Genomic DNA, 19103 nt, shown 5'->3' with positions numbered 1-19103 from the left:
TTTCCATTGTAGATTGTCTTAGAAAGAATTCCACATCCTAAAATCATGTGTTATTTACCACAATTTCTTCTACTATGTAAACCATACAAACGATTTTGCTTTGTTAGCTTTTTAATAAAATCTTCAGTATATTTTGATATGTAGATTTCTTTCTCCATGTACTTGAATGACTGGTTAATAGTTTTATTCTTTTGCAACTGAATTTTGATGTTATCTTTATCATCTATAGATATTTTTTGGTTTACACAAGTTTTTCCTTGCAGAAAAGCTTAGGGAAATACAGGCCACACAGTGGCTTATTGGTAATGAGTTTTCCTTGGCCGTCAGTGTTTTTATTATTTTTTAAATTGAACTAATGTTTAATATTTTGGAAATTTCCTATGACAGTTAACGTTTCTGGCTTCTACTGATAAATAACAGTATCCTCTATATCCACACATTTGGCCCTGGAATATTGGGCATACGCCCCTCTCCTGTTTGCCGGTTGTTCCTTGTCTCCCGACACTGATTGTCAGTTGCCCGTTTTTGTTCAGCTTACTGTGGTGTTTTTTGCAATATCACATATTTTTCCCTAGGTCTCTTTCAAAGCCTGGAGAATAAGAGACTTGAGAGAGACACATTCTAAGAAAAGTGGAAGGTCGTGGATATCTATGTGGAAATGAAGAGTAGTCAAAACATACATAATTTCAAAACATACATAATTTCAAACATACATAATTTCAAATAAGTTGTAAGTTGTGTTCATGTGTACTTTCGAAATGCAGTGAAACATTTCAGTGGGTAAACAGAAATATTTGCCTTCCGATTAGGTTTAGTTTTTGTTTTTTTTAAATATGAGTTTTGACTTATTTTTGTGATGTTTCAGGAATACATTCTAATACGTGGGTCTTACTTGTGGGAGCTATTGTGAGGCTTAAATGACATAATGTATGTTAAGTACTCAGCACCAAGCCTGACTCAGTCTCAGTGTAAGGAAGCTATTGATTTTGTTAATATGTTAATATAAGGCATACACTATTACATAATATAATAATATGTTAATAGGTGGGATAGGTTTGTACTTATGTTCTTTTGTTCTTGTGTGTTCTTGGTCATATAGTGTTAGGATTATGCTAGCTTTATTTCATGATAGGATAAATAGCTTTTCTTTCTTTTTAATGTTCTGGAACAGTTTATAGGATTTTGTTTATCTTTTATTTAAAATTTTGAAATACCTGTCATACTCTCTGACTCTCATTCCTTTGCTAGGTAATTCTTTGTCAACTTTTTCACTTTTCTTTTGGGGATGGTTCATTCTATTCAGGTGATCTATGTCTTCTTGATGTAATATATATATTTTTTCAGAGTATGGACTTTCTTTATGATTTTCAAATGTGATTAGTATAAAGTATCACTTACACTTTGAAAAATAAGCTCTCCTATTATGGGACTTGTATTCCTTTCCTAATCTCCCCTCCCGAATCTAGGTTTACCTATGTTCCCTTTTAAAAGACTAATTTTGGGGTTTATTTATATTTTTTAAATTTGTGGAAATGTTCATCCATGTGCAAAAGTAGAGGGTTTAATATAATGAATAACATTGTATTCATTCCTCAGATTGGAACAATTCTTCTTCTTTTGGATTTATTTATTAATTGTACCCATTGTTTTTCTTTTTTATATTTTTTTCCCATGGGGATAGAGTTTTTGTAACTTTGTTGTTTAAATGCCTAATTCTTTAATTTTATTCTTTATTGAAAAGTAATTAGAGCGCTTTAAGGAAGTGAATTTGATAATAAGCTTAACTTTGACAGCTTTCCACTGTCACTATTTTCTAAATAGTTTTAATTTTAAAATATTTTTATCTCAGTAGTTATTTTAGAAGATACTACTATGTTATAAATTTCTATTTTATGCATTATTTGTTCTGTATTTAGCTCCTAATTGCAAGGCTTACTGAATTAGATTTTTTTTTTTTTTTTTCCGGTACGCGGGTCTCTCGCTGTTGTGGCCTCTCCCGTTGCGGAGCACAGGCTCCGGACGCGCAGGCTCAGCGGCCATGGCTCACGGGCCCAGCCGCTCCGCAGCATGTGGTGGACCGGGGCACAAACCCGTATCCCCTGCATTGCCAGGCGGACTCTCAACCACTGCGCCATCAGGGAAGCCCTAGATTTTTTTTGATAGTCTAGTTTTATGATCAATTTTGTAAACATGGCATATCTTCAAAATAGCACATAGTCTATGGTTGTAGGGTTGAAAAAATAATTATCTATCTTTAAAAAACTTACAGTATTCAAATCATCTGTATCCATGTTTGTATCTTTAAAATACTCAGTAGATTTTAAAAAGTAATCTTCAAAAACTTCCCATTTTGATTATAATCTATCACTAAGTAAGCTTTTGCAATTTTTTAGTTTTTTTTTTTTTTTGAGTATAGTTGACTTACAATGTTGTGTTAGTTTCAGGTGTACAGCAAAGTGAATCAGTTATACACATACATATATCCACTCTTTTTTAGGTTCTTCATTTTTAAAGATGCATTTTGTATTTCTGTTCTTTCTGGTAAGGAATACATGGATACTGATTGGTAAATCTTAAACCTGATTTCAAACGTATTACACTTCTTAAATTTAAAAATATCAAATATTAGCTATACTTACTTAGTTAAGAGTATATATATAAAAATCCTCAGAACTTAATTATACATCTTGAGTCTTCGAAGTTTTTGTGTACTTATTAAAAATCTTTAGCTGAACTGTGTACCCTCCCCTGCTTTTTATTGAGTATGAACTCGTAATCATACCCAAATGCTTACAAGTCAGATTTAAAATAAGCAAATATTGGGGCTTCCCTGGTGGCGCAGTGGTTGAGAGTCCGCCTGCCGATGCAGGGGACATGGGTTCGTGCCCCGGTCTGGGAAGATCCCACATGCCGCGGAGCGGCTGGGCCCGTGAGCCATGGCTGCTGAGCCTGCGCGTCCGGAGCCTGTGCTCCACAATGGGAGAGGCCACAACAGTGAGAGGCCCGCGTACCGCAAAAAATAAATAAATAAATAAATAAATTAAATAAAATAAAATAAGCAAATATTAGATCACCGTTGCATAATGAAGTTCAGTTACTATAGCTTTGGGTTGAGCTTGGTAACTGTCATGTACTTAATAATTCTACTTAAGGAAAATTATTGATAATTATATGTACGTTTATAAAGGGATATTGGAAGAATACTGGAGTGATGAATACAACCCTTATATAATTCTCTTTTGAAACGTTACCACTTGCATACTATATACAGAATATGCTAATATTTTTTGGTGGCTAACCATCACTAAAATGGTCTCTGGATGATATCTCTAGAAGCTCCTAAAGAGCAATTTTGTACGATAAGCCTGTTGAGGGTCGTCAGGAGACGTCCAGACATTTATCTCCCAAAAAGCTTCTCAGTGGCATCACGTTGGTGACTTTATTAGGTTTGAGTCCAGCCATCTTTCTTGTTGACTGAGAAACCTCATTTGTCGGCTTGTGTATTCAGAGCCCAAGGGAGAGTGGCTCTTTCTCACATGGGTAAACTTACATCTCAGAATCTCCAGTGAACACCGTTAACTGCCGTGTAGACTGGATACTTATTTCAAGCTGACCATTCTATTGTCTCCCTATCACATTTTAATAAGAAGCACAGAATTGTGAAAGGTTGTGGGAGGCATGTAGGGAATTATTAAACTGTTCAGTGACAAAAGGCACTGATGATACCCTGATGCCATCACACTAATGATAGGAATAGGAAGGCCAGTGGATTGAAGATACTTAAAATCAAACAGACAAGGTGTCCCCACTTGAAGAGTGCCAGACTGGGCACAGGTGCCATTTGCTTGTGACACTCCTTTTCCTGTATTTTCGTGACTGACCCACCCTCTTTCTGATGGGCACATTCCCTCTTCACCTCTTTAGATCTGAACATATGTCCTGTCACCTTGTTCTTATGTCTTGGCCTACGAGCCGTTTTGCTTCTTTAAGGGCAGAGCACATCTACTCTGATTCATTATGTGCAGATTTTATGGTTTAACTTTCAGAGGGCAGTATTATTTCAATTGTTTCAACATTCTCTCCCCATTGTAGTCCTGATGATATGGGCAAATCTATAAAAAGCCTAGCAGAGTTTCATACATACACATAGATCTTTTTCTTCTTCCTTTTTAAAACATTTCACTCATTTTCAGTTGGAAAATCAATAGGAATCTGCTGGAAAAAATTTGATTCCTTGATTCAAAGTTTTTTCTTTAAAGTAATGCCAAACAGTTGGTTGGGTGATTTTATTTAGATGCTTTAAAAACATTTTTTTTACTTATTAATTTAAAATAACTTTATTTTCCATATTTCTTTATCCAGTAATTTCCTATTGCTACAACTACTAATCTGGATGTGATGTGTAGGTGTTTTAAAATTCAATCCAATAGTCTAGATTTTAGAAATGTTTTCTAGACATTCTATTTAACTTGTAATACATAAAGCATAAAGTAAGCCAGGGCTGTTTTGAAATGTGAACATAATGGTAGCGGACATTTGCCAAAGACAGGTTTGTTTGATCTTGATTTTATTAACCTTCCTGTAGTGCTTCATCATGATAGTTCTCCAGCCCAGGAAGCTGGAATGTTACACAAATGCATCAACTCCCTAACCTCAGCCGCTGCCAGGCTTTCTAAAGACACTTTCATCAGAGTTATACCAGTCTTTACCTTCCAAGGTAAAATGGACATACCTATAGCATCAGTACCATGAAGAAGTACAGGATGATGAATCATACCTTTTTTTGTTGCTTAGAACATCTTTACCACAAACCAACTTTATGATGTTTTAAAAACATAAGCCGATCATTTAAGAAGACACTAAATAAAAGTTTTTAATTTATGAAAGTTTGAATAGTTGGTTGAATCTGACGTGTAGATTTCCGAGGTCTTCTTAGGCATGCAGAACTTTCCTTCTCTCACACTTTAGAATAGGAAGGTTGTCTTATTATGTGTTTCTGTTGCTGTGGATTAGCTTCCTTCCCACAGCTCTCTCTTCTCTCTGCATGTTTACTTCCAAAGCATCTGTGTTTGTTAGTTATCATGCCTCTTTCTCATACTGGCAAAGTATGTTTGTAAATGTCAGGTTACTCCCTGACATACGATTCCTGTTCTCCACTTCTAGCTGTTTCATTTTGGAAACTATGGGCTCTACATAGAGCTTTTAAAAACCATCATAAACCAGGTCTCTTAACACGTGGTGGGGCTTGCAAGAAGAGCGTGAGATTGAGGTGCTTCTTGCCCCCAGAGGAACCCAGACCCGGGGTAGAGTGGGCACAGCTGGGGCAGCTCGTGTCTTTAGGGACAAATCCAATGACTGCATCCCAGGGGCCATTTGAACATCTTCTGATGTCCCTCCTGTTTCCTTCTGGGAATCTGATGGAGAGGACAGAAGTGGAAGACCCGAGTCTTAATTCTAAGATATATCTTGAAATATCCCTCAGATAAGTGTGTCCTTATATAATCTACGTAGGCCTCAGCTGCTACCTTTTTGTATTTTTCATCTGTAAGCAAACATTTACTTCAGAGGCGAGAATAATTTCGGCAACATAGATGAAGAAAGCTTTTTTTTTAATATATTTATTTTTGGGTGTGCTGGGTCTTCATTGCTGAGTGCGGGCTTTCTCTGGTTGCAGCGAGTCGGGGCTTCATTGCAGTGTGTGGGCTTCTCATTGCAGTGGCTTCTCTTGTTGCGGAGCATGGGCTTCAGTAGTTGCAGCACGCGGGCCCCAGAGCACGCAGGCTTCAGTAGTTGTGGCGTACCAGCTCAGTAGTTGTGGCTCGCAGGCTCTAGCGCGCAGGCTCAGCAGTTGTGGCACACGGGCTTAGTTGCTCCGCGGCATGTGGGATCTTCCTGGACCAGGGCTCGAACCCGTGTCCCCTGCATTGGCAGGCGGATTCTTAACCACTGCGCCACCAGGGAAGTCCCTGAAGAAAGCTTTGAAAGAACAAGAAGAGACACAATCTGCAGGTGTAGGATTCTCTTTGCCTGTCAGACGACAGGGGAATAGATCAGAGTGGCAGACTCAGATGACTCCAGGCTAGGTCGAAGCTGAGGCCAAGTGGAGAGTGCGGGCTCCATCTAAAGAGTTCAGCATCTTCTTGGCTTTATTCTTATGGTAAGGGAATGCAGGCCTGGCTATTCTGTGTCTTTTAACTTTTCCAGAGAAGCTAGACATCTGGAATTTTAGATGAAAGATCATTATTTAAAATGTTAGCAATTAGTTCAAGATCTTTAGAAACACCGTACAAGACCAAGCAAAACATGTCTGTAAGCCAAATCTGCTGCACTGGCCTTTGGAAAAGATGATAAATATTTTTAGTGTCTGTTATTCTCAATTCTCTCTCTCTCTCTCTCGGAGGAGAACATACAGTGTCCTGCTGTGGCCGGAAGTAATACAGAGGAGAAGGCTGGGTGCCTGGGTTGAGAGACTTGGTTTGGCCACCCCAGTAGGTGCCCAGAGGCCCTTTCCACTTCTCCCAGGAGAGACTGTGGGACTTCTGTAAAATGCTAGCAGTGGTAGCTACTGCGGTATAGCAGCTGCTGTTTACCATCTGGGTGGTATCAATTCCGTGCTGAAGCAGATGGAGCTGAAGTTTTGGCTTAGCTTTGCTAAGATTATTTTAAACCAGCCTGGGGACCAGTGCAGTAGTAACATCTCAAAGATATAAGCTATTCTTTCTGGAAGCAAAAGGATTTCAGGTTTTTGGGTTTTCCCACGTGCACAGGGTATCATCATTTAGGAAGCCACCAGTATAGATATGGCAGAATTTTTCTCCAGTTCTAGCAGGGTGGGATTAAGGGAAGAGAATACGGCAGAGAGCTGTGTGTGTTTGGGCTGTAAGTACTGCTGAAGTGGCCCTCAGGTAAGACAACAAGACCACCTGTGCCTGAGCTGTGCTGTGTCACGAGAGCCACCTGTGGAAAAATAAGAATGGATTACAGGTTTTTGCTAATTGCAGAATCAGAGCATGCATTGGAAAAATTAATTAAATTAATTAAATCTAAATCTCACATGGCTCCCCTTTGAAAAGCTGATGGAAGCAGCAGTCTCCCTTTCTAGAAAACTACAGGTAGTAAAGGAAATATTTTAGGCTTTGTGAACCATGTAGTCTCTGTTGTGACTGTTCACCTCTGCTGTCTTCATGTGAAAGTGTCCATAGCAGTCGATACCAACCATAGGACTGCATGTGGTAGTATTCTAATAAAACTCCGTATTAAGAAACAAGCAGCCTGCAATATTTGACTTACAGGCTATAGTATGTTGACTCCTAGTTTAGAACATTGACAGCTGTGGTAGATTGGAATATTTCTCAGCAAATGTCCACTTACCTTCTGCTCCTCTCTGGATGGAATGTACATCTCAGCTCCATGCCCTCTGGGCTTGGCCTTGAGATATATTTGAACTCTAGAATGTGAACAGAGATTGCAGTATGTTTACATAGTCGAGCTTGTCTCCTGTGCTCTTGCCACTTGTCGTGAAGAGAACATGTAGTTTCTCCATGACTACTTCCCCACGTAGTCCTGGTCCAAGGGGAAAGACAAACAGGCAGCAGACTTAGACGCAACACAGTTTGAAGCCAAGCTCTGCTATCCACTACCTGAAGCAGAGTTGCCAGCTGGGCCCAGACTAGACCAGCTGAACTGCAGGCACCCTGCAGACGCATGAGCTTGAGAATAAATGTAGATTGTTTTAAGCCATTGGGTTTGGGGGTGGTTTGTGAGCACAGCGTGACTGTAGAAATAGCTAGCCCATATAGAGGAGGATAGTTACCCATCCAGATAAAACAATTATGATATGAATCTCTTTTTCAAAAACCAAAATAACAAAAGAGGATGCTCATCTCCTTACACAAATTCCAGTAAAAGATAAGGGGATGGTTTTCTTTATTTTATAATTCTCCACCCCACTCCTTATCACCTTCCCCCCTCCCCATGCTTCTTCCACAGTTGGAATAAACCCTGCATTGTAGATTCAGTCTCCTGGTGTACAGCTAATCAGAACTTAATACCCTCTTTAGAGAGGCATAGCTTTCCTCAAGCCAACCCCAGAGAGGACTCAGTACAAGAACTGGATATTTAATACTTTCAATATTATATCTGGGAAAATATCCAAGCTTTTCTTCAGAAACAAACAGTGTGGTCTCCTCAGTTCAGCAGAGTCTTTTGAGAGCCCGCTCAGCGTTAGTGTCTGTGCTAGATGCTAGACGGGATTTATGCAGTCAATATGTGTTTTGTTCTTGCTGTGTGCTGTGTACTGAGGTAGTCCCTGGGGACACAGGGATGTGCAAATCAAATTCAAGGCCTTCAGGGAGCACTCCAGCTAGCAGGAGGGCGGGCAAGTAAGTGGATAATTAAGGCACAGTGTGGTAAGCGGCACCATAAGTGGCATATCCACAGTCCTAGGGGAGCTTGGAGGAGATGCACTTGGCCTTGCGTGGGGATTGGAATGTGGGGAGCATTTCAGGAAAGTCTTGTTGAAGGAATTGACACTTGAACTGAATCTTTCTGAAGGACATAGTTAGGATGAAATCCTATCATTGTAGAGTAGAAAGAGGCTTTAGAAGTATCTTCCTCTTGACACATTAAAAGGAAGCTCTCCCTCCCTTTTAAAATTTACTTCTGTCCCAGACAGAGATCAGTCTAATTAGAGTCAGGCTGCTGAGAGCAATCTGTGCAGTGGGTAACTTTATCATTGAAGCTATTGCAAGTAGTATCTATACATTCTAGCTAATTAGAAGTTATATATACACACGTCTGAAAAATAATGTAATGATTCTCATTTCCCAAGTCAGGTGTACAGCATTGTATGATGTCAGTTTTTTAGTTGGAAATAGCCTCAGATTTCTGGGGTGGGTGTTTTGCTTTGTTGTCCTTTTTATTCATGAGGGGTGGGCTCAGGAAAGGAGGAATGAGTGAGACTAAGAAGATGATCCAATTACCTTGCAAATGATTTTCTTCCTAAAAACAGTCCTCAGTTTGAATTGTGAATTTGTTGATTTTTCTGTACAGTCTAGTGGCTTTAAATCATTGATACGACAATAAATTATCAAAAAGTGAGTACAGCCGTGTTAGCACTACTCAGCCCAAGAAAGAGGACTTGACCAAGCTTGCACCCTCTTGTCACTTTTCCTTTCCTCTTGCTCTAAGGTAATCGCTGACCCAGCCTCTAATGACATAGATCAATTTTTGCCTTGAAGGTCTACAGTTAAGTTCCTATAGATTTCCAGAAGTAGGATTACTAGATCAAGCAGTATGATTATTTTAAAGTATCATAGTTCAAACTACATAACGAAATTGCTTTCAAAAATGCTATGTCATTAAATCACCACATTGTATGAAAATGTGGAAAGGACTTTTGTTCCTGAGTGTGGGGAGGGAGAGAACTGAAGGTCAAGTGTGAAGATATAGAGTTCTGGACTGTGAATAGGACCAAATGGGACCATATTACTTTAGGGAAATTCCAGCAATGTTCTGAAATTGTATTTTACCCACCTGGAAAATGTTCTTCTTTCTACTGGACATTGTCAGTCATTGTGGCAGAAAGGAGAGCAGGGTGAACCATGCGCTGGTTCTTAAGATCTGGACGCAGGTAACACACATTACAGTGGCCACATTACACTGGCCAAAGAAAGGCACATGAATTCAGTAGCGCCAGGGGCATATAATCCTCCCATAGGGCGAGGTGGTGTAGGAAGGGAAACTACAATGTTTGGCAAAGAAAAATACCATCCATCATACTCTCTATTTGATGACTTTGCCTCATCCATGAGGAGATCAGATCATTCAGGTCGCCAGCCTTTTATTATAGAAGCACATGCTGGCCTTGCGGGGATGGGAGTCCTGCGTCTCCATATAGGACTGTGATTGTTGCAATTATCAGTGGGGTTATAATGGTAAACTAATGGTAAACTTTTTGAGGTATGCGTACTTCTTTTCCAAGAAGAGGCCCAGAAACATGCTTATTCATTAAGAGGTAATGGAAATACTAAATTTGGTTTATTAGATACCTGTGGTGGAAAGCAATTCCTCTTTAGGAAACAGATTTTTTTTTATAGTGGGTTTACACGTTCTGGTTACATGCTCTCTGGGAAGCTATTCAGTAAATGTTTTCCTAGTCCATGGGTAGTGACACCGACAGAACTGTAGAGGTTTTCTCCCTGGCACAGCAAGGGAGCTGGCTTGGCTGGGTCACCCAGAGGCTTGCTCCAGGTTCCAGGCACACCTTTCTGTTGTTAACTGCCTGTTTTTACCGTATACTACTTACTATAAATTTGCATTGTTCTTTACTGACAGTCTTTTCCATAACAGCTTTTTTGGTATTGATAGTATTGATGGATAACATCAAGAATTGCTTCTCATTTCTCTTTCTCTCTATGTCTTCATCAAGACAGAAATGTCTTCAGTTAAAAAACCCTGATGCTTAGTGAGACAGGCAGTCACACGGGGCAGAGGTAGCACTGTGGTATCAGGTGGGCTCTGATTTAACGTGCGTTTCTCTTTCATTCCCCAAAGATTTCTTCTCTCTAGGGATGGTGAAGTTGGAGAGGGGCTCCTTTAACCCTTCTGCAGGATGAACCCTGTGCCAGAAGACATGGAGAACGCTCTCATGGGGAGTCAGAGCTCGCACGCTTCCCTGCGCAACGTCCATTCCATCAACCCCACGCAACTCATGGCCAGGATTGAGTCCTATGAAGGAAGGGAAAAGAAAGGCATATCTGATGTCAGGAGGACTTTCTGTTTGTTTGTCACCTTTGACCTCTTATTTGTAACGTTACTGTGGATAATAGAGTTAAATGTAAGTGGTTTTTTTTTTCATGACATTATACAAATTGTTTCCAGAGACAAAAACAAAACAGTTTTCTTCTTTTTCTCATCATTTCTGTCTCATTTTCGTGAATTTCATCTTTTTTTCAAATGAGGCACCATTGGTCTTCTCCAGCTGATTTGGACCTTTCTTGTTTTTTTATGGTTATTATCAATATTTAAAAAGAACCTGGTTAGTTTAAAATTCACTGTGTCTGCAATTATGAAAGTTGAATTCTTGGGGTTTTGCTCTATAACAGGAGTTGGAAAACTGCAGTCTGAGAGCTAAATTCAGGTGGCCTGGTTTTATAAATAAAGTTTTATTGGAACACAGCCCTGCCCATCTGTTTACATATTGTCTGTGGCTGGCTTTTGTGCTGAGTGGTTGGGTTGAGTAGTTTTGACAGAGTCCATCTGGCCCACCAAGGCAAAGTTTTTTATTTCCTGGCCCTTTTCAGAAAAAAACTGCTAATCACTGCTTTAAAAAATGTAACATGCTTCTGGAATATGTTTTAAATGTTGCATTTACTTTCTAGTTCCCATATTTAAGATTTTGCATGCCCTTATTTTTTATTTTTTTGCAAAAGATTATTTGTTCATATTTTATCAAAAAAAAATCCTAGGGCTTCCCTGGTAGCGCAGTGGTTGAGAGTCCGCCTGCTGATGCAGGGGACACGGGTTCATGCCTCGGTCCCGGAAGATCCCACATGCCGCGGAGCAGCTGGGCCCGTGAGCCATGGCCGCTGAGCCTGCGCGTCCAGAGCCTGTGCTCCGCAACAGGAGAGGCCACAACAGTGAGAGGCCCACGTACCACACACACAAAAAGAATCCTAGAGGCATTTGAAGTTTTGTCTCTCTTTTGTCAAATTTATGTGGTTATATTGCCAAATAATTGTCTAGACCAGTACTATCCAATAGAAATGAATGCAAGCCTCATGTAAGTTCTCTAGCTGCTACATTTAACAAAAATAAAAATAAGCAGGTAAAATTCATTTTAATAATACATTTTATTTAACCCAATATATCTGTTTTCTCCAAAGCCTCGGCTTTGACTGTTTACGTCCCTTGCCAACAAATAGGTGAACTCTTCCAGAATGCTTCCTCCCAAGCAAAAATTGTCTGTTTCCTTCACTTTCAGCAGTTCATTTATTTCCAAGAAACATTTGCTAAGGCCTGGGAAGCAATAGTTAGTAGCTAGTGTTTATTATTAAGAGGTTACTCTCTGCTAGGCATGGTGCTAGGTGCTTTATAAGAAATTTATTAAAATAGAGAAAATATGAAAGGACGCTGAGATTCCTGTTGGAAACTGATTTTTAATTTTGCCTCATGATAGAAAGAGTCAATGTCTTAATCTAAACTCTGATTAACATTCTGATTCATAGCAGCAATTTTAGTTCTAGATTCTAGACTCTTAATAATTAGCATCATTGGATTCATTTAATTTCATCATAAATTCTAATAGAGTAATAAAACTTCATGAAAGCAGATATATACTTATATTAGAAAATTAAAAAAATTTAAACAAAAGAAGATAGATTTTTCCCAGAATCAAGGTCATATGCAGCACAGACCTACCGTTAAGTTTCTGTTTATAGATTTTTCCTTCTGTTAATCTAGCATTGTGGGTATGCCTTAGTTTTGTTTCAAACCAAAAAAGCCAGTGATATGACAACAGTAATTTAAAATGTCTCTTTTAACCATGTGTTCCATGTGTACACATTAAAGACTATATTTAAATTGGTATATTTTAAAGGAGTAATATGTTTTCAAAACCAGCAGCTGTAGCATGAGAGATGAAAAAGAAATGCATCTTTTAACAGGAAAGCTTAGCAGCAGTCTTAAGGAAGCACACTTAAAATTATTGCAGTGACAGCACAAAATCGAGGCATTCATTGGTTTGCCACTAATATGACCACTGAGTGTGCACTTAAGTTAGGGAAGCTATGAGATGGGGCCGTGGTGGGTCATGGGATTACACTACTCACTTCCCTCCTTTCTTACTGCTTCAAGGAAATTGAAATGGAAGTGAAGTAAGTGGGATGCACCCTGTTTCGTTCATCATAAGCAATCTGTTTCCATCCATATGCAACATTTTATAAATGAAAAATCACCAGACCTAGCAATTAAGAAATTTGTTTCTATCCTCACTTTTCCACTGACTACCAGTTTCCCCATTTGTAAAAAGAGTATATGATCTTTGAGACAGTATATCATGACTTTCTTACCAAGGCTGTTTAAAAAAAAAGAAAACATTTAACTTTCTAGTTCTATTTGTTTTGAATTGTCAGCCCTGACCCGGGTTTTTCATTACACGGTACCATCCCTTTTTCTTTTGTTGTCTGTCTCTGTAAATCTCTAATCACTCGGATGCACTGTTATTTTCACATGACTATACGTTTACCGAGTGCCAAGACATAGGCTTCTGATTCAGGTGTTGCAAGCTCCACAAAGAGCTACATGAGCTTTAAAGTTTAGCTGAGGAGGTGTAACAGATGATCTTATATTGCCTCCTACTGTTGATCTTTAAAAGAGGAAAGAAATAGCATAAAGGGAGCTTAGGCCTTCAAAAGAGTATGGGGACCCAGCTGTTCTATGTAATCATAATAACCAAAATATTTTGCCTTCATATATGACTTCCAACTTAGCCACTTTTCCTCCTGGCTCCAGGGAGCTGACTGGCGCCAACCCAGCCTGGTGTGCAGGGCCTAGGTGAGCTGGAGCGGCCTAAGAGCACCTTGGTTCATTTTCCTGCTGGAAGACCTTGGGCCAGCTGATTTCTTTGTCTTTTTCTTTTTTTGACACTTTCATTGAGATTATGGTTCAAGAAATACCTTTATCAGTGCTTATTGCCTGTCTTCCTATTTTCTAACTGGTGTACCAGAAAGTGGCAGAATGCTTCTAATTTGTCCCAGAGCTGTCATGGCCAACTCTGTGGCCTCAGGCAAGCCATGTAAGTTCTCTGAGCCTTGGTTTCTCAGTTAACTGAGGTAATACCTGTCTTGCCTTCCTTGTGAATTCTTGTGAGGAGCAAATAAAAAGATATATTCCACAGCCCCTTGGCAGTTACGAAGCTCTATGTAACTATAGATTATGTAATTTACTATTAGCTAAATAAATTCTACCCAGAAAGAGAAAAAACAAGTTGGTTATTAATCTCTCTCTATTGTTACACTTATGTTTCAGGTATTTATTATCCTACTGATTCTGATTTTATTATCCTACTGTCATTATGTTCTATAGCTAAACTGTGATGACCCATGATAACAAAAACTCACTGGGAGAGTTCAGTGGGTTAGAATTATCTGAAGAGTGGAATTAGGGATAGAAGGGTGATCTAGGATTGGATGGTGGGACCAATGGGGAGAGGGTTTCGAGATGGAGGTGAACAGAAGCACTGAGGCAAGACTGTTGTGTTTATGCAGGTGTGTGTGTGTGTGTGTGTGTGTGTGTGTGTGTGTGTGTGTGTGTGTGTTTTGGATGGGACAAGGGCAGATGCCTGGCTAGAAATAAGGTGCCTCTAGGAAATGAAATTGCCTAGGTAACCTGGTTCTAAACAATTGAAATTCTTAAAGAGCTACATGGAAGTGTTGGACTTACCTCAGTTGTGAGCTGAGATAGGTTCTAGAGCAGATTGAAAAACACGGTTTTGAGATGTTCCAGAGGTCACTGACTCGCATTCCACATTACATCACGAGCTACCTGCTATGTCGATTTGGACACTTAACTTGACATTGCTCCCCGACGACACATACACACACCCACTTCTTTATCAGTAAAAAAAATACCCTGATGCTCAGGCCAGAGGTGAAGAATCATCCTTGATTGATTTGCTTGTTTGTTTTGTATTTCTCATGCCCCCTGTCCAGTCTAAAAGTAAGTCCTGTCAAATCTGCCAGCAAAGTATACTCACAATGTGATCCCTTCTCTCCATTTCTACCATTGCCACCCTCGACCAAGCCAACATTATTACTCATCCAAACTGCTGCACCCTGTCTGTACCTGACCAGTTTGCCTGCTTCCACACTTGCCCTCCCCAAATCCATTCTCCTGATAGAATCCACAGTGACTCTTAAAAGTAAAAACATAAATCAGAGGTTACTTTCTGTTTAAAACCCTTCATGGACTTAACCGGAGCACTTAGCATAAAGTCCAAATGCTGAAACTTGGCTTGCAAAGCCCCCCAGAAGCCAACCCAGACTTCCTTTCCCACCCTCTGTTCCTGGCCCACCCAGATCAGCCAGACTTCTGTTCTCAGCATGGAACAAGCTCTCTTCTGTCTTAGACTTTGATACTAGTTCCTTCTATATGAAATGGTTAATTCCCTTTATCTTGATGTAGATTTCAACTTAGCATGCTGGTAGCAGTTTAAATGCCACGAAGAGAAGACTTCCATGACCACCCAACCCAAAGGAGTCAACTATTATTCCATCACACTGTCCTGCTTCTGTCCTCTTTGTAGCACTGATTTTCTTATGTGTCTCTATCTCCACTTGCTAGCATGGAAGGTCCGTAAAGACAGATATATTGTTTTGTTTACTGGAGTATTTCCTGTGTTTAGAACAGTACTTGGCATTCACTAGGTGCTCAACAGGTATTTGGTGAATGGATCAAGATAATGGCCGTGGTTTGCAGATCAGGATAAGTTCCGTGCAGACTGACCATAAGAACGTAACTCAGAAACTGCTGAAGGAGCCCCGTGGAAGGCGGTAGGAGTAGAAAAGGAGCAGCTAACTTGAGAGACAAAGTAAAGGAAGAAATATCAGACGATTTGTTGATAGGCTGATTTTATCACCCCCAGTATCCAAAGGTGACTCTAAGATTTCTAAGGGTGGAGCCTAGAATAACAGTTACCAGCTTTGGCAGAACTCTGATTGGGAAGGGGTTCCATGTGAAACTAAAGATGAATCTGGGACATCTTGTGCTAGAGATGACGAAGATTTTGAAATAATTTAGAGTACAAGATGGGCTAGAAATGTAGATTTTAGATTTCTATATTTAAAGGCAACATGAAATCAGGGTCTCTTAAAGTATATGGATACCGAAGAGAACGCTTTTCTACTGGCTAGTTATTGAACTGCTATCAGCAGCTTTAATTCCTGTTCTCTCAGCCAGGAGGGGTAACTTCTATGTGGTAGAGAACTCCTCTTTGCCATAGGCTACTTGGAATAATCTTTTTTAAAAATATGTTGGATATTGGTAAGTTTCCTCAGTCTGAAGAGACAGCAGTGAGACTAGATGGTTGGTTGGCTTTTAATTCTCCTTGCTCCCAGGTTTTCAATTCTATTCATTTGTAAAGGTCTACCTATAGTCAGGCAGGTCTGTAGGCAACCTGCGCAAATTACACAGATGTCTAAGCCTCCTTAAGGGATTTAAAGTACAGAATAGTGTTTATGGTATACCCCATTTTCATAACAAGTACAGTTGACCCTTGACCCCAGCATGTGGGGGAGGGGGACAGTAATCTTTGTATAATCTGTAGCCAGCCCTCCGTATCCGAGGTTCCTCCACAACCACGGATTCAACCAGCCATGGACCATGTAGTACTGTAGTATTTACTATTGCAAAATATCCATGTGTAAGCGGACCCGTGCAGTGCAAACCCCTGTTGCTTAAGGGTCAACTGTACTTGAAAAGGTATATAAGCCAAGAGAATCCTTTCCTTATGGCAACTTTTATTCTAATTTGACCAATTAGCAAACCTTGCAAAGGTATTCCTTATTGATTTTTTTCCCCTTTTTTCTTTTACTCAGGTCTTGGGTTAATTGCCCTCTAATTTGTCCTTCTCAAACCAGCTGCACTGGTTTGCCAGGACCAGCGATGTCTGCTCCAGATCAGAACCCTGAATTTACTGTTGTACATCATGTTCCCTATTATCAGCTAATCCACGGGCCCTCGCCTTATAGAGGGTCTGCTTAGAACGCTGCATTCGCTTCCACTCATACATTCCCTTCCTTGATTAGTATTCTATGTAGTTCGATATGCAGAATTTTGAACTTGATCATTTAAAATTCATCTTAATAGGAGAATTGGGAGAGGACAGAAAATTTATCGTATTAGCTTTAATTTTCTTCATCCATAACTTTCTCACATAGGTCTATGTGAGACCTGGTCCTTATTTTGTTATCTGTTCAAGTTAAAATATATATATATATACATATAAGTTGATAAGAGTGCAGAATTTTAAAGTGCTAGGAGCAAATAGGATCAACCAGGAGATTTTTTACACTTCTGAGTCATGATAACTGTCGTCATGGATATGTGCTAAGAGATCAGGGGACCACTTTACCTTCCAAGACTTAAAATAGTGCAGTGGTCAGAAAGTGAGGGGAGCCCTGGATAAGTGTTAATTTTCTTCTTTAAAAATATGTTTTGTATCTACAATGGAATATTACTCAGCCATAAAAAACGAAATTGAGTTATTTGTAATGAGGTGGATGGACCAAGAGTCTGTCATACAGAATGAAATAAGTCAGAAAGAGAAAAACAAATACCGTACGCTAACGCATATATATGGAATTTTTAAAAAAATGGTTCTGAAGAACCTAGGGGCAGGACAGGAGTGAAGACACAGACATAGAGAATGGACTTGAGGACACGGGGAGGGGGAAGGGTAAGCTGGGACGAAGTGAGAGTGGCGTGGACATATATACACTACCAAATGTAAAATAGATAGCTAGTGGGAAGCAGCCACATAGCACAGGGAGATCAGCTCGGTGCTTTGTGACCACCTAGAGGTGTGGGATAGGGAGGGTGGGAGGGAGGGAGACGCAAGAGGGAAGAGATATGGGAACATACGTATATGTATAACTGATTCACTTTGTTATACAGCACCAACTAACACAACATTGTAAAGCAATTATACTCCAATAAAGATGTTAAAAAATAATAAAAATATATGTTTGTGTGATTGAAGACTTTATCTTACAAGAGAAAAAAAATTAGTTTTCACATTTAACATTTCAGTTTACCAAAATATGAACTACAAAAAACGGCATTGTTCGTCATTATATATTTATATTTGTTGAACAAATGAATTCAGAATTCAAGTGGGAAATGCGCTTCAGCATTTTTCTATTCGAATTATGAGCGTTCTTTTCTCCCATATTTTAACATTTCTGGGTTAGGAGAAGGCAGAAAAGTGTATGCAAAACCTTACTTGTATGTTCTCTTGTATTATTTTCACACATAACTCTCCTCATTTTTACTTCTTCCTCTCCTTCCCAGGTGAATGGAGGTATTGAGAACACGTTAGAAAAAGAGGTGGTGCAGTATGACTACTACTCTTCATATTTTGATATATTTGTAAGTATTCTCTGTTCTAGGTTTCATTTTGGACATGATGAAACTAACCAAAAGGCAAATTTCCTGTCAGTAGATCTCAGATTCTATGCCATTCTTTTTTCCTCTTTTAAACATTATCTTTCCTTTTTCCTTATTCTTGGACCATCCAGTGCTCGCTCTCTCTCTCTCTCTCTCTCTCTCTCTCTCTCTGTCTCTCTCTCTCTCTCTCTGTCTCTGTCTCTCTCTCTTTCTAAGAAATTGCCTGGTCATCTCAAGGAAAAAAAAGATTAATGAGAAATACGGGAGCATAGCAGAAGAAGCCATTCTGATTTTCCTTTATTCTTTAAAATGGCTGAGATAGAAGCCACTGACAGACCCTAATCACTGAAAGGAAAATGCACCTGTTTACGTAATAACACATGAAAATGCCATTCCTTTTCTGTCTTAAAATAGATTTCTGTGTATATTTTTAAAAATAATTCTGTTTCATTTTTCCATAATAGGAGTTTTTGAGAAAAGTGATATATTGATAATCTTGGGCAAAACTAGTCAGTTGTAGAATTATATAGATGCAGTTATCTGTAGATGAGGCAGTATCTTTCCAGGACACACTGTGACTTTGGTTGGGTTTAATACATCTCACGGTATCTCTTTACAGGTGATAGTGTAAGTCAGTCAGATTCTAACATTGTGTTAGACACGATATAGGCAATTAAAATTCATAAAGAATCCCCCCTAAATTCATTTTAACTACTTTACTCACTATCTTTAGAAGCTGTGTGCACAACGGATAAGACCCTTGAAGTCAGAAAAACCTGGGTTTGATTCACAACACTATCACTCATTGTATATCTTTGAATATATTAGGTCTAAACTTGAGTTTCCTCATATGTGAAATGAGATCATCTTCGTTCTGAAAAGTAAATGAAATACTACCTGGAAAACACTTAAGCCCAATGATAGGTACGTCCTAGGAG

At 39.3% G+C, this 19103-nt stretch overlaps 1 protein-coding gene across 2 annotated transcripts in view; it reads left to right on the top strand.

Moving 5' to 3' along the window:
- Positions 1–19103, top strand: part of STARD3NL (STARD3 N-terminal like) — a 50108-nt gene that overhangs the window by 15807 nt on the left and 15198 nt on the right. Inside the window, exons 2-3 of one of the 2 annotated variants that reach the window (XM_065884199.1) lie at positions 10555–10837; positions 18070–18147. In XM_065884199.1, coding sequence (XP_065740271.1) covers positions 10613–10837; positions 18070–18147 — 303 coding nt within the window. In that variant the 5' untranslated portion in view covers positions 10555–10612. Of the gene's footprint in view, positions 1–10554; positions 10838–18069; positions 18148–19103 lie in introns of those variants that run through there. The other variant, XM_065884200.1, reaches the window with a different exon arrangement.

The sequence above is a fragment of the Phocoena phocoena genome, chromosome 9 (assembly GCF_963924675.1).
Source record: "Phocoena phocoena chromosome 9, mPhoPho1.1, whole genome shotgun sequence".
Classification (NCBI taxonomy): Eukaryota; Metazoa; Chordata; class Mammalia; order Artiodactyla; family Phocoenidae; genus Phocoena; species Phocoena phocoena.
This window is presented reverse-complemented; position numbering and strand designations above follow the sequence as displayed.